This window comes from Geotrypetes seraphini, chromosome 2, assembly GCF_902459505.1.
Source record: "Geotrypetes seraphini chromosome 2, aGeoSer1.1, whole genome shotgun sequence".
NCBI classification, from domain to species: domain Eukaryota; kingdom Metazoa; phylum Chordata; class Amphibia; order Gymnophiona; family Dermophiidae; genus Geotrypetes; species Geotrypetes seraphini.
In genome coordinates, this window is record NC_047085.1 from 152,876,144 (window position 1) to 152,891,663 (window position 15,520).

A 15,520-nucleotide genomic window follows, 5' to 3' on the forward strand; every position below is an offset into this window, starting at 1 on the left:
ACTCAGCAGCAGGGAACCAGTACCACTTCCAGTGTTTCCTTCACTACTTACTCAACATCAAGGATCACTGCTTCATCCCAACCTGCAGTCTCTCCACCTGACAGCTTGGTTCCTCTCAACGTAACCCCTCACCAATTCTCTCAAGAAGTGAGGGAGGTCTTGGAAGCTTCCAGGAAGCCCGCCACTCGACAATGCTACTCCCAGAAATGGACTAGATTCTCCTCATGGTGTGTTTCTAAATCAAAGGAACCTCAGCGAGCTTCCTTATCCTCCGTGCTGGACTATCTCCTACACCTATCTCAATCCGGGCTCAAGTCTACATCCATACGAGTCCACCTGAGCGCTATTGCGGCGTTCCACCAGCCCCTACAAGGGAAACCCCTCTCGGCCCATCCGGTGGTCGCCAGATTTATGAAAGGACTCTTCCATGTTAACCCTCCTCTCAAACCACCCCCAGTAGTTTGGGACCTCAATGTAGTCCTTTCCCGTCTCATGAAGCCCCCGTTTGAACCACTCAACAGGGCCCCTCTTAAGTATCTCACCTGGAAAGTGCTTTTCCTGGTAGCCCTTACGTCCGCTCGCAGAGTCAGCGAACTCCAGGCATTGATGGCGGATCCACCATTCACAGTATTCCATCATGACAAGGTGGTCCTCCGCACTCACCCGAAATTCCTGCCTAAGGTGGTCTCAGAATTTCATCTCAACCAATCCATTGTACTTCCAGTATTCTTCCCTAAGCCCCATTCTCACCACGGAGAATCGGCCCTTCACACTCTAGACTGTAAACGTGCGTTGGCTTTCTACCTGGATCGCACCAAGCCACACAGAACCACTCCTCAACTTTTTGTCTCCTTCGACCCTAATAAGTTGGGAAGACCCGTATCAAAGCGCACCATCTCTAATTGGATGGCGGCTTGTATCTCTTTCTGCTATGCCCAGGCTGGATTATCACTTCCTTGTAAGGTCACAGCCCATAAGGTCAGAGCAATGGCAGCCTCAGTAGCATTCCTCAGATCAACACCAATCGAGGAAATTTGTAAGGCTGCCACCTGGTCCTCGGTTCACACATTCACCTCACATTATTGTCTGGATACTCTCTCCAGACGGGATGGACAGTTTGGCCAAACAGTATTGAAAAATTTATTCTCTTAAGTCGCCAACTCCCCCTCCATCCCACTGAGGTTAGCTTGGAGGTCACCCACTAGTGAGAATACCTGCCTGCTTGTCCTGGGATAAAGCAATGTTACTTACCGTAACAGTTGTTATCCAGGGACAGCAGGCAGCTATTCTCACGTCCCACCCACCTCCCCTGGGTTGGCTTCTCAGGCTAGCTACCTGAACTGAGGAGACACGCCCGGACCTCCGGGCGGGAAGGCACCGGCGCATGCGCGGTGCGGGCATCTAGAAACTTTTAAGTTTCTACAAGCAACACGTGCTTGTGAGACGTCCGTACCGGGGCTCTGTCTGATGACATCACCCACTAGTGAGAATAGCTGCCTGCTGTCCCTGGATAACAACTGTTACGGTAAGTAACATTGCTTAATATGTAAACCACTTTGTAACCACAGAAAGGCAATATATCAAATCCATCCCCTTTTAAATTTCAAAGTGATGCTTATTGTATAAATGCTGAAAAAGCAGAGTTTCACTTTCTCACACCCATGCTTGGCTTAGAACGGCTGCTTTTTGTTTGCATTTTTTTTCAGTGCTGATGACTTACTAAATTGCAGAAGTCTCTTATTGAGCTTGGGCAATTTGGAGCTGCAGGTAAGGGGATAGCATTAGGAGGGAGATAGTCTTGGGAACAAGCTAACAAACTGCCGAGTTGTCCCTCGTCTCGTCGTCGTCCCCCCCCCCCCCCCCCACACACACACACAATAACTCATCATTTGGTGATTCTAAAATCGGAAAAAACTTACTAAAACCTCTGGTTTTAGGTATTTATAAAATAGGTGCTTACTTTTAAGAGCTTCCTCCCAGAAACCAGGAGCAGCCATATTGGCAATGGAGTCAAAACTTACCTCATTCTCTGATGTGTACGATGACATGACTAATATGGCCTAGCACCTGAACTAATCTGATCCTATTCTATATGAGGTTATTTGTGACTCTGGTTTCAGGGTGGCTTGTAGGTTCACTGAGTCTGTGTGGCTACTGCTCAGTATATAAGTGTCTTGGTTTACAGTCTTATTTTAATGGCAGAAATTTTGTGAATTCAGCTTACTAACTGCTCTTGGCAGGTCAGCTGCTCTGTTTCATCATGTATGTGTGTATTGTTCCCATGTGAATTAACTCCTGTCAACTCATTAGCTTCACTGATCACCTAATGCTTGAGTCTCAGTGGCATGTCTTCATCTCTCATCCTTGTGTCCCTGTCTGGAAAACCGTGCTCACACGCCTACCACTCGACCCCGTATTGCTAGAACATGGCAGACTGAGGATGACAAAGGTAATGCAAAAGGTTTTGTTATACTTTTGTGGTTTTGTTATACTGTGTGGTTTTTGACTGACACTGAAATATACTTCTTTAGCTGGCTGATTGTTTTTGTGAACTATTTAGGAAATATGTTCTAGTTACCTCTCATCTCTGAAGAGTGCAGTGAGAGTTTAGAACCTCACTGTTCTTTGGTTCTTGAAGATTATGCTTGTCTGTTTGCAAATGTTAATGCAAGGGTCAGTCCTGTAGTTCAAGCAATGCTATTGTGCAGGATGCTTGAACTGAATTCTTCTGCCTAATATCTCATGCTAGCAAATCTCCAGTGTCCTTAAGCTATGTCTCTTCATCAGCTTTGTTCTCTCCGTAGTTGTCTGGATTTTTTTTACTTCTTACACATACATGCATTTTTAGTATCCCGTTTGGACCACTAGTTTATGCTGTTATCACCTTGTGTCTTCAAATCCTTCAGAATGCTGCCACCCTTCTCTTATGTAATGCCCAGAGAGATAACATAAATCTTTATTTATATACCACAAAAGCCTTTCGGTTCGAGTCAGTGTACAGGAAATATGGCAGAGGAGAATCAGTGAGCAATGGAGAGAAGACTGAAAATTTAGTATAGATTGCTTAAAGGGAGGTTAAGCAGGGTTTTATAAGGAGGGAGATAAATAAATAGGTTGGAATGCTCGTAGTCTTAGAGCAACAACATGGAATAGAGGGTCAGTGGGTCGGGAGTCTTTTCAGTGAAAATTTAAGGTGGGTCATCCTGTTTTAGGAGCTTTCCGAAGTACATGTAGGAGGTTGGTGATCTGACCAGTTGGCTCCATTTGGGATCTTTGGAGGCTGCTTGTTAGGTAGGAGTCTGTTGATGAATCTCTTATGGGTGCATCCTTTAATTGAGGGGAAGGCAAAGAATGATTAGGTTAAGTAAATTGCCCGGGTCTGGCAAGGGTGAACTAATTGGTGAGGTAGTTGGGCAGTAAACCGTACAGAGCTTTGTAGAAGAGACATCCGAATTTGAAAAGTATGCGGCTCTCAGTTTTCAGCCAATGAAGTTTTTGGTAGAAAGGTGCAATATAATTGAATTTTTTCAGGTTGAATATGAGCCTCACTACAATGTTTTGGATGATGCTTAGTTTTCGGAAGTGTGTGCGTAGTCCTGCTACCATATACTGTGTGCCTCAGTGTGCTGGGGAAGGGGGGCAGGAGTTTTGGGCTTCACCTCTTTCAGATCCTACAGCGCTGGGGAGCTGGCCTGGGTCAGTGATTTCAGAGAAATATCGAGCCCAGAGGCTGTTGTGGAGTTAAACGCCAAATACCTGCATTCTGAATCTAGGGACTCTTTTGGCATGGTGCAAGTGCCTCAGCAGGGGCCTGCAGTGCACACGATGTGCAAGGTCTCACAGGGTGCCGTTTTGCCTCTACCTTCCTTATTTGTTTTTTTTGGGTTTTTTGCATGTCCGCGGCTCAGACACTGTTCAGACTGGCAGCCCGAAGATTCAGCGCTGGAAGGGCGTTCTGTTTGAGGCAGTGATTTATTCTCCCAGATCCAGCTACCTTTGGAGCTGAGGCAGGTTGCAGCACATTTTCAGTACAGTTCAAATGAGTGGAAGGGAGGTGTCTGCAAATGGTGTTTCTGAAGGCTTATACCTGTTCCCTCATGTTCTCCCTCCTCCAAAATCCTAACATTGCTAGGTGGGTTTTTTTTTTCATTTTATTTTACCGTTAGAGGTGTTTTTTTGGTGCCAAACTGCTGCCGCAGTGGCAATCTTGGATTTCCCAATTTTTTTTCAAACTTCTCCAAAAGGTTCAAATCGCCTTGTTTTGCCTCAAAACTGGCTGGGATGGAGTTCTCATGCTCTTTTGACCTAATTCATGCCAAGATTGTACTGAATGGGCACCCGAAGAGTGTCCTTGTGCCATGTGCCATGCAGCACATGAAGGGGGGTGGAAGTAGCCAGCTTAGCCTTCCCTAGGGCCAAAGAACAACAGGAAGCCCATTGGTTGGGGTTATTTTCCTTTCAGGGCCTCGGAATGGTGGCTGTCCTAAGCGTAGGGGCGAGGAGACTATGGAGCCCAAGAGACACAAGCTGGAGTCCTCTATAGGAGACTCAGCATTGCCTAGTACTGCATTTTCTCCTGAATTTGTTAAATTGATGTGGGGAGCCTTTCAGGACAGCCGACTTTCCAAGGGGAAATCTGGCAGCACATGAGGGGGCAAGGGCTCTCAGGATGTATCTACCTCACTGGTTTGCAGCTGGCCAGGCTCTAGGTTACCCTTCTGAAGGAAATTCAGATGATGATGGGTCTCTTACTGTCTCAGGATGTGCCCTCCTTCGCAGGAGATGCGTGGTCGCAGTCGGGCATATTAGAACCCGTGGTGGCTCTTGATGGGTTCCCTCTGCTCTGTTGGACCCGATTATTGATTCACTTCAGGAGTTAAACTTGGACTCTCAACAGGTCCCCTCTGCTTCTTCCTCTATCATGAGTGGAGTGAGAGCCCAATCTTCTATTTTTCCTTGGCATCCTGATATTAATGTGTCAGGTTTTGTAGAGTGGATGTGGCAGCAAGGGAAAACTCTGCCTTTGGGTCCTCAGTGTTAGATGAGCCAGCGCAGTAGTCCCGCCCCAGATTTCTGGGACTGCTTTTGTACATCCTGCTCGTCCAGAATGCATTATTGCACTAGAAAAAGAGATTAGGTTATTACTTTGCTAATATCTTTTCTTGTAGATAGATGTGTCATTCTGGACCCCTGCCCTGTTATTTATTTCCTGTGCCTGCCTACGGTCTCTCACAGAATATTCTTATCCAAACCTGCAAGTTGGATGCCAGTCAGGTCTTAAGGGTATGAAGAGTAGTCTATTGCTATGATACTTTGTGGTATTATTTGAGCTTCATTAATGTTTTTGTTGGCATGATTGATTTGCTGCTTTGGTTATTTAATGGTTAACATATTTGTTATAATTCCAGAACAGAACAAACTTGTTCTTCGGGGAATATCCCCATACCCCTGCTTTACATCTGTTCTAGAAAGGGTGCCTGCCTGCTTTGGCGCTAACTGTAGGGGGCAGCAGAGCCCTCTGTGAAGTAGAAGGAATTCAGAAAAAATCCAGAGTGGATTATTTCTGCAAAGCTCGCAAGCACTGGGATGTAACCCGCTCATCCAGAATGACACATCTAGCTACTAGAAAAGATAGTAGCAAGGTAAGAACCTAATCTCTTTTTCCTACTGTCTAAGACTCGATCTTCTGCCATTAATGTTAGGTGTAAACGTGCAAGAGCACTCGGTTGGAAGGGAACATTGAACTTGAGTTGGAAAGAAGAGATTTAGGGAGCAAGTGGTTAGCATGGGATATGGAGAGACAGAGAGCAAAGTAAATGGAGTTCTCCTCTTGGCAGTTGAATGAACATGTATGAATAAATTTCCTATAAAGTAATACGTTTGAGCTTTGGGGCTCTTTATGTGTTAGTGCTAGTTGCACACAGCAGGTTTGGTTCATTAATACACCTATGTTGCAAGTTTATGCAATATCATGAGTTACAAGGACAGAACAGAAATATATGCGGGAAAGTTCCCGGTGACCCTCCTCTTTCCGTCTGTTACAGTGGAGATTGATTGCTTTGGTACAAACTGAAGAGGGCACTATACTCCACTGGTGAAGGAGTAGCTGAAAGATGTGATTGATACCCTTCTGCAACAGAGTTTGAGCATGAATTGATCCCCTAATGTATATTAATTGATCTTGTGTATATTAGAAATAAGATTATCCAGGTAAGAAACTAATCTTTCATTTATGATCATTTGGTGCTACCTTGTAGGGATACTGCAGGTCAGGAGAGATTCAACAGCATTACCTCAGCCTACTACAGAAGTGCCAAGGGAATCATATTGGTTTATGATATTACCAAGAAGGAAACTTTTGAAGATTTACCAAAATGGATGAAAATGATAGATAAGGTAAGTTATCTATGATGCCTGTAATATTAAAAAAGCAGTACAATTTTAAATCAATGTGACTCAGAATATCTATTCCCATAACATAGTAACATAGTAAATGTCGGCAGATAAAAACCTGAATGGTCCATCCAGTCTGCCCAACCATACACGCTCTATAAATTAATCATTTAATTTAAATGGTCCTTTTTCTTAGATATTTCTGGGCCAGAAACCAGAGCTCTGCCCGGTAGTGTACTTAGGTTCTATCTACTGGAGTCTCCGTCAGAGCTCAGTCCAGCCCATCTAAACCATCCTAACCATCAAAGCCCTCCCCAGACCATGCAAGTCTACCCAGTACTGGCCATAGTTCCTTCAATATATACTCATTATTTTCTGATTAGAGATTCTCTGTGTTCATCCCACACTTGTTTGAACTCTGTCACCATTTTCCTCTCCACCACCTCTATCGGGAGCACATTTCAGGCATCCACCACCCTCTCCGTAAAGTAGAATTTCCTAACATTGCTCTTGAATCTACCACCCCTCAACCTCAAATTATGCCCTCTGGTTTTACCATTTTTTTATTTCTCTGGAAAATATTTTGTTCTACGTTAATACCTTTCAAGTATTTGATCATCTGAATCATATCTCCCCTGTCCCTCCTTTCCTCTAGGGCAGTGATGGCTAACCTTTTTGAGCCCGAGTGCCCAAACTGCCGCACAAAACCAAAGAATTTCCTCAAAGTGCCAGCACGTCAATTAAACCTTAATAACAAGATTTTAGTATCTAAAAACTCTTTATAAAGTTGCCTGAACTATGTAACATCATTTTTAAAGGTTGGAATCTTTGTATTGTCAGAGAATCAATTTGATTCACAATCCTTTGGTTTTCATTTCAATTTATTGGCAATTTATAATGTTTTAATTATTTCATTCAATTTAATGAATTTAGGAAGAATTTGATTCAGTTACACAATATATTTTAAATGTATTATTCACATAACATGTCAAATGTATCCTGAGTAAAAAAAAAAGATAAACTTCTTAAAACTGTTAACTGTGTCAAGACTCGGTGTGTATTCCCAAAGAGTCTATACATGTTTTTTTGTAAAATTTACAATCAAATTAGAAAATAGTTAAATCATTACATTTCTAATAATATGATGTAAAGAAAACAAAAGAGCTTTCAATTAAACCAACCGTTTTTATTGGAAATTCCAGATTGGAATACAACAGGGCCATGTAAAGTCCCTTTTTTAAATAACATCTTTAAATAATATTTAAATAACTTAGAAAGTGTCTTAACTGCAAACTGAAAACACTGCTTCATGTAAACATATGCATTGGGCATGCTCTGAAAAAAATTAATGTGATTTTTGTTGTTGCATGCATGCTGATAACTTGTCAATCCTTGGCTCATAGTGCGTTAATTTCAGAGCAACACATGCAGCACTCATGTCATCCGTTAATCTGTTTCTAGCATCAGATTTTATATGATTCAAAGCCGAAAACAGCTGCTCACAAGCATAGGATGACCCAAACAAAGTAAGAAGAGCAATCCCAAGTGCTTTCATGGACTTAAAATTGTCTGGCAGAGAATTCCACGCTTTTAGGATTTCATTTTCAGAACTGCTAGCAGTGATTTCATTTGTCACCCTTTCACACTCAATACGTTCAAGAGCCGCACGCAGGTCATTGAATTTACTTTTCCAGATAGAGCTTTCTTGAAATTCCAGTAGCTCCATTTCCAAATTTTGAATATCCAACCACTGTAAGCAGGAAAGATCAAGATCTTCAAATGTGGACTTTTCTGGGGAAGTTATAAATGAAAGGGTTGTCTCCATCTTACGGAACTGAGAAAATCTTTTACTAAAATTCTCCTTTGCTTCGGCTACAATGGTGGAATATGCTTTGTGGATTTCCTGGTGTTTTTTATGACTGTCCACAAATGTTGTAGAATTATCCAAATGTATTTTTAGGTTAGGAAAATATTTTAGCTGTCCACTCTCAAGGTCTTTTTCAAAAACATGCAATTTTCTCTCAAAAGCTTTGATGTCACTAAACATGCTTTCTGCTGTTTTTCCCATGCCTTGTAATTTTTTGTTTAGTACATTAAAGTGGTTAGTAAAATCTGTAAAGAACATGAGGTTGGTAAGCCAGGCCATGTTGGTGAGTTGAGGATAGTCTTCCCCCTTTTCGTTCATAAATAGCCTAACTTCTTCCAAGTAGGCCACAAATCTCTCTAACACTCGTCCTCTGCTCAGCCACCGGACATTATTGTACATCAGTAAAGTGTTATATTGTGCCTGAACCTCATCAAGAAGGGCTTGAAATTGTCGAAAATTAAGAGCACGCGCCATGATGAAATTCACCATTTTTGTTACATCTTTGAGGACATCGTCAAGTTTTTTGCTGCTTTCTTTGGCACAGAGAGCCTCTTGATGTATTATGCAGTGAAATTAAATCAGTGGATGTTTTGCTTCCTTAGCAAAGAAATGAATGAATCCTGATGTTGTCCCCACCATGCTAGGTGCTCCATCGCTAGTAACTGAAACCACTTTTTCTGGACTTATGTCTAGTGATGAAAAAGCCTCCATCACAGCATTGTGGATATCTATCCCTTGTGTTCTTCCAGGCAAAGACAGCAGTTTTACCAGCTCTTCTCTCATGATGTCACCAGTAGCATAACGCAAAATGAGCGCTAGTCTTGCATGGTTAGTAATATCTGTACTTTCATCCAAGCACATGGAGTAGAAGGGTGCTTTTTGTAAGTCGCAAGTAAGCTGTTGACTAACATCAGCAGCCATTCGCAGAACCCTATCTTTTGCAGTATTTCTGCTTAGCGGCATCTCAGAGATGCGCTGCACAATTTTATCCTTGTTTTGGAAATCATGGAAGAGTGAATTACTCCCAGCCAAAATTGCCTTTTTGATAAAATCTCCATCAGAGAGGGGCTTACCATGTTTTGCCATGCACAGTGAAATTTGAAAGCTGGCAACTGTAAGATGATTAGTTTTTGAAAGATAGTTGCTAAAACTAAGAGACTGGGAGTGATATTTCTTTAATTTTCCTACAAGGAACTCTTTTCTTTGAGCTAAACCAAGTTCAGCAACACTGTTATGGTTGGTCTCAAAGTGACGTTTGACACTTGATGTGCGAGACACAATACTTTCATTACACATAATACACAATGCTTTCCCACTGCGTTCAATCACTCCATATGTCTCTGTCCAGGCCTCTTGGAATGGTCTTCCACTATCTGTTTTTGCTTTTTTTGCTGTACTCATTTTCTTTGTTCAAGACTTCAAATCTACAAAAAGATAAAATTTGTATACTAAAAAAAATCTAATGAAGTGCTGTATACAAATCTGTCCCCATAAAAAAATATGTGATTGGGGAATTTTACTAATTGTAGACATCCGTTTTGGAGTCACACTACAGCCTCACTGAGTTCCTGTGACAGACTCAGTGTGAAGCTTCTCTTCCTCCCCCCACTTCCCCCTCACACACTGCCTGGCTCATAGGATACTAAGGGGAAGACAGGCAGGCTAAACATCCACTCACAGGACTGCAGCCAGCACAGGAGGATGGGCCGCGGCCCACCGGGACAATGCCCGGTCCTCCCAATGGCCAGTCCGGCCCTGTTGCCAGGTGAGCTGCCAAGCAGACACCGGCACACTCGCCTCCCGCCGCGCCGCATAATTTAATTGCGGACTAGAGAGTTGCGCGGAGACAGAAATCCCTTCCGTCCCCGCCAAAGTCTCACCCGTCCCCGAGAGGAATCCCTCCGTCCCCACCCGTCCCCGCGAGGAATGTCTTCTGTCCCCGCCCATCCCCGTGAGGAATCCCCTCCATCCCCGCCCGTCCCTATAAACTTCAGAAATAGTTATTTCATTTAATTATGCTACTGAATTAAAGGCTCCGGTAGAAACCCATTTACAAATAAGCAAAAAGACTTTATTAATTTGGAAATATTAATTGGGAAGAATACACACTTTGTAAACGGGTTTCTACCAGCCTCTTTTGTTTATAAATTTTTATCAACACAACTAATATACTACTTTATCCTGAAGCAAAAAAAAAGAAAAAGAATTCTTTTCCTCCCTTTGTTGCCTGGTTTCTGCTTTCCTCATGTTCTCATCCACTGTCTCTCTTCCTTCTGCGTCTTCCATTTGCTCTATTACTGTGCCTCTCCCTTTCTCCCCCCTTCCAAATTGGTCTGGCACCCATCTTCTTCCCTCCGCTCCCCCATAGTCTGGCATCTCTGTCTTCTTCCCTGCCAGCGTCTTCTCCCCACTTTCTCTTCCCCATTTCCTTTCAGCGTCCTTCTCCCCCCCATCTTCCCCATGTCCTGTCAGCGTCCTTCTCCCCCCTCTGTCTTCCCCATGGCCTTTCAGCGTCCTTCTCCACCCCCCCGTCTTCCCCATGGCCTTTCAGCGTCCTCCACCCCCCATCTTCCCCATTTCCTTTCAGCGTCCTTCTCCCCCCATCTTCCCCATGTCCTGTCAGCGTCCTTCTCCCCCCTCTGTCTTCCCCATGGCCTTTCAGCGTCCTTCTCCACCCCCCCGTCTTCCCCATGGCCTTTCAGCGTCCTTCTCCACCCCCCCATCTTCCCCATATCCTTTCAGCGTCCTTCTCCACCCTTTTGTCTTCCCCATGTGCTTTCAGTGTCCTTCTCCCCCCGTCTTCCCCATGTCCTGTCAGCGTCCTTCTCCCCCTTCGGTCTTCCACAAATGCTTTCAGTGTCCTTCCCCCCACCCCATCTTCCCCATGGCCTTTCAGTGTCCTTCTCCACCCCTTTGTCTTCCCCAGTGCTTTCAGCGTCCTTCTCCCCCCTCCTTCTCTCCCACCCCGGGTGCAGCACAGCCGGCCAGGTCCCCTTACTTTTGTGGTGCTAACCCGACCAACCGACAACAGCCCTGGTCCGACAAACCTCCCTGCCCTTAACCGCGAATCTAAATTTCCTTCTTACAGCTGCTGTAAGAAGGTAATTTAGATTCGCGGTTAAAGGCAGGGAGGTTTATCGGACCAGGGCTGTTGTCGGTCGGTTGGGTTAGAGCCACAAAAGTAAGGGGACCTGGCCGGCTGTGCTGCACACGGGGCGGGGCGGGGCGGACCGCCCCCCTCCCTTGGTAGCCACTCGAGCCGCGAGGCTACTCCTCCTTACCTACCCTGCCTGCAGCACAGAGCCGAACGGAAGTCTTCCTAACTTCAGCGCCGACGTCGGAGGGGAGGGAGGGCTTTGTTTAAGCCCTCCCTCCCCTCCGACGTCAGCGCTGACGTCGGGAAGACTTCCGTTCGGCTCTGTGCTGCAAGCAGAGCAGGTAGGGAGAAAAGCCGCGCGACTTAGTACATCCAGCCCCGCACGCGACCCTCGGAGGCGTCCTCACAGGATCCCCGTGACCCGAAGGGGGAACCCGCGGGATGCCCGCCGTCCCCGTTCAGCTCTCTATTGCGGACCTTCCCGCGTGCCAGCTGCAAGGCCTTCGCGTGCCACAGCTGGCACGCGTGCCATAGGTTCGCCATCGCTGCTCTAGGGTATACATATTCATGGCTTCCAGTCTCTCCTCATACGTCTTTTGGCGCAAACCTCCTACAATTTTTGTCACCTTTCTGTGGACCGTTTAAAGTCTTCTTATGTCCTTTGCCAGATAACGGTCTCCAAAATTGAACACAATACTCCCAAGTGGAGCCTCACCATCGACCTGTACAGGGGTATCAAAACTTTATTTGTTAAACTGGTCACATCTCTGTTTATACATCCTAGCATCCTTCTGGCAACAGCCACCACCTTGACACATTGTTTCTTTGCCTTTAGAACTTCAGACACTATCATCTCAAGGCCCCTCTCCCCATCTGTGCATATCAGCCTCTCACCTCCAGGGACATAAGGCTCCTTCCGATTTCTAATCCCCAAATGCATTACTTTACACTTCTTTGCATTGAATTTTAGTTGCCAGATATTAGACCATTTCTCTAACTTTTGCAGATCCTTTTTCAATTTTCAATTCCCTCTTTGGTGTCTACTCAGTTACAAATTTTGATATCATCTGCAAAAAGGCAAACCTTTCCTTCTAACTCTTCGGCAATGTCATTCACAAACATATTGAATAGGATCGGCCCCAGCACTGATCCTTGACGTACTCCACTACTCACCTTCCCTTCGTCTGAGTGAATTCCATTAACCACCACCCTCTGGCGTCTGTCCGTCAGCCAGTTTCTAATCCAATTCACATTTTTGGGTCCTAACTTCAGCCCGTCAAGTTTGTTGAAGAGCCTTCTATGAGGAACCGTGTCAAAGGCTTTGGTGACATCTAAGTAAATTACCGTACATAGAACTTCACAAAACTGTTGTTATTATTATTATGCCCTTGATCCAGTTCTCTGGTCACCCAATCAAAAAATTCAATCAGATTCATTTGGCACAATTTACCTTTAGTAGAACCATGTTGCCTTGGATTCTGTAGCACATTAGAGTCTAGGAATTTCACTATCTTTTCTTTCAGCAACACTTCCATTATTTTTCCAATAACCGAAGTGAGGCTTACTGGCCTGTAGTTTCTGCCTTCATCTCTGCAACCACATCAGCTCTTTAATCCCCAAGAACCACTCCCGTCTCCAAAGATTTGTTGAACAGATATCATGTTCTCTCTCTTAGTTCATTTGTAAAAAGATTAAATATTTTGGAAAAAAGTCTTCCCTCCTTTCCTTGTTGATTTACTGGTGTAAGGCTAACAGGTGTCAGCATTAACATTCAGCCTTATACATTGTTCTGGCGTATCCAGGGTGTCGGCAAAGGCTCCTAGGATGTTAAACAATCTGACCCTTGAAAATGTCAATGAAGATAGACTAAATGACTCTTGCACATACTGCCTTTCTGAGGGCTGGACCCGGGACCCAAAAAGACCAGGTAAAAAACACAAAAGATTACAACAGGATCATAGATTTGGACCTTATTCAAGAGAGGGAGGAATCGTAATATTTAAAATGTTTCTCTCTGAGAACCATAGAGAAAAATGAATAGTGTGTTTTTCTGTTCTGAGCACAAAGTCTTGTCTTTGGTAATGCTGCTGGTGTTGCTGTGAAGGGGCACTGGTAGGGCTGAAAAGTTCCTGACTGGACTGGTTCTGGAAAGTGTGGTGGCCCGTACCCACACATACGTAGCTGATATAGTGTTTTTTCTCATGTATCTATCTACAGAGACCATTGCTTCAATTGGATGACAGATACCCAAAGATTTCCATTTAGGATAATTAACAAGAGCAGTGAGAATTAAGGGTATAAACTGTAAGCAGGACTTCAGTCACCCAGGGGCTGTGCTTAACACATTGCCAGGCTTGAGGTAGGGCCTCTGCCATACCGTTCTAATAAGCAAAATCCCATGCAAAAAGAGGCCACACACAAAGCTGGTAGAGAAGAAATAATAATAAAAAATCTCCATTATACCAGCTGCGTCTATGAGCTAGAGCAGTGGTAGGCGAATCCAGTCCTCGAGAGCCGGAGCCAGGTCAGGTTTTCAGGATATCCATAATAAATATGCATGAGATAGATTTGCATCTCAAGGAGGCAGTGCATGCAAATCCATCTCATACATATTCATGGTGGATATCCTGCAAACCTGACCTGGCTCCGGCCCTCGAGGATCGGAATTGCCTACCCCTGAGCTAGAGGGATCAGAGGCAGTCCTGGAACAGAAAACAGCTTAGAGTATTGCACCAGATGTTGTCTCTTGACCCACCTCTACTTTGCATTAGTAGATGGACTAAATACTCAAGTTTTCTAAATGCTTGTGCAGTCTTTTTCTTTTTGACACCAAAACAGAAAACAGCTTCTGAAGTTGTCAGCAGGTGTGACCAACATACTCCTCCAAAGCTCACAGGTTTATTTAAGCTTTTTTATGTGCTATAAATTAGAATTTCACACATACAATTAGACAGGCACAGCAAATCCCTACTTAAAAAAGCTGATACAAAAAGAGAAAGTTTAGCTGGCCAGGGTCACAGGAGAGGCAAGTTCTAGGACAAGGCTCAGCTGCTTCTAGTTTGGTCCACTACGTGCTAGGGCTACATAGTCGACTGCCAGCCAGTTAGGGGGTCAAATCAGCCTGTGCTCAAGTGCGTGAACTCCGCAGGGGTGAGCACACTCCCAAGGGATCTAACCCTGAGCTTCGAAGTGTTAGAGCAGGCTGGCCAGGCAGGTGCCCTGTCAGAAGAGTTGTCCACTTGGCTACAGACCCCAATGTCTGAATCCTCTCCAGGCAGAGCTGCTTCAGGACTACTGGTAACCTCTTGACAGGGAAGCCTCTAGCAAAAAACAAAACAATGGATTAAAAACCCAAAAAACAAGAAACTATGCAGATTCCTGCTCTCTGCCCCGATTCTGCTTTTCCTGCTCTGCTCCGACTCTGTGGTTTGAACCCACGGTGCAGCCCCGCTTTCAACACACGGGTTAAAACCATGGGCTCGCAAAAGTTTCCAGCTCTTCCTTCGTGGTGAGCATACGCAGACCATCTACAGGCAAAGAAGATGGTCTGCGCATGCTCAAGGATTGCTCTTCAGCATTCCGTGCGGTCGATGGGGGTGGGGGGGGGTGTGCCTCCGATCATCGGTTTGGCCACGGATTGGACAGGATCGGACAGGTTAGTGAATCTAGGCCATAGTTCTTCCAGATTACAATGCTGTACATAGGATAAGATTTCCATATTTTGAGATCCAGAATATGCACATCTTTCTCATTTCATATATCCTGAAACTAGACTGGCTAACCAGGACAGAGTTGAGAACTACTGAGAGTTTGGCATGAGGCAGGAGAAATAAAAGCCCAAAGGAGAGGAAGATGATCTTTATCTGCTTTAGCTCAGGGTTCCCAAGACTTGTCACTGGAATCCCACAGCCAGTTGAGTTTTCAGGGTGTCTTCACTGAAGATGCAGGAAATAAATTCTGCATATACAAATCTATTTCATGCATATTCACAATGAATAGTCTGAAAATTGAGCTAGTGAGGGGGGTCACTAAGGTAAATTTGGAAAGTCCTGCTTTAATTTGTATGCTTGGTTTGTGGATGTTTTACTTGGGCTTTGATGGCTGGGATAGTGTAGATGGGCTGGAGTGAGCTTTGACAGAGACTTCAGTAGTTGGAACCTAAG

The 15,520-nt window shown here is 44.6% G+C and overlaps 1 protein-coding gene across 1 annotated transcript in view; it reads left to right on the forward strand.

The window, feature by feature from the left end:
* Positions 1-15,520, forward strand: part of RAB12 (RAB12, member RAS oncogene family) — a 67,677-nt gene that overhangs the window by 26,329 nt on the left and 25,828 nt on the right. Inside the window, exon 3 of the mRNA XM_033934038.1 lies at positions 6,258-6,396. Within this exon, the coding sequence (XP_033789929.1) occupies positions 6,258-6,396 (139 nt within the window). The remainder of the gene's footprint in view (positions 1-6,257; positions 6,397-15,520) is intronic.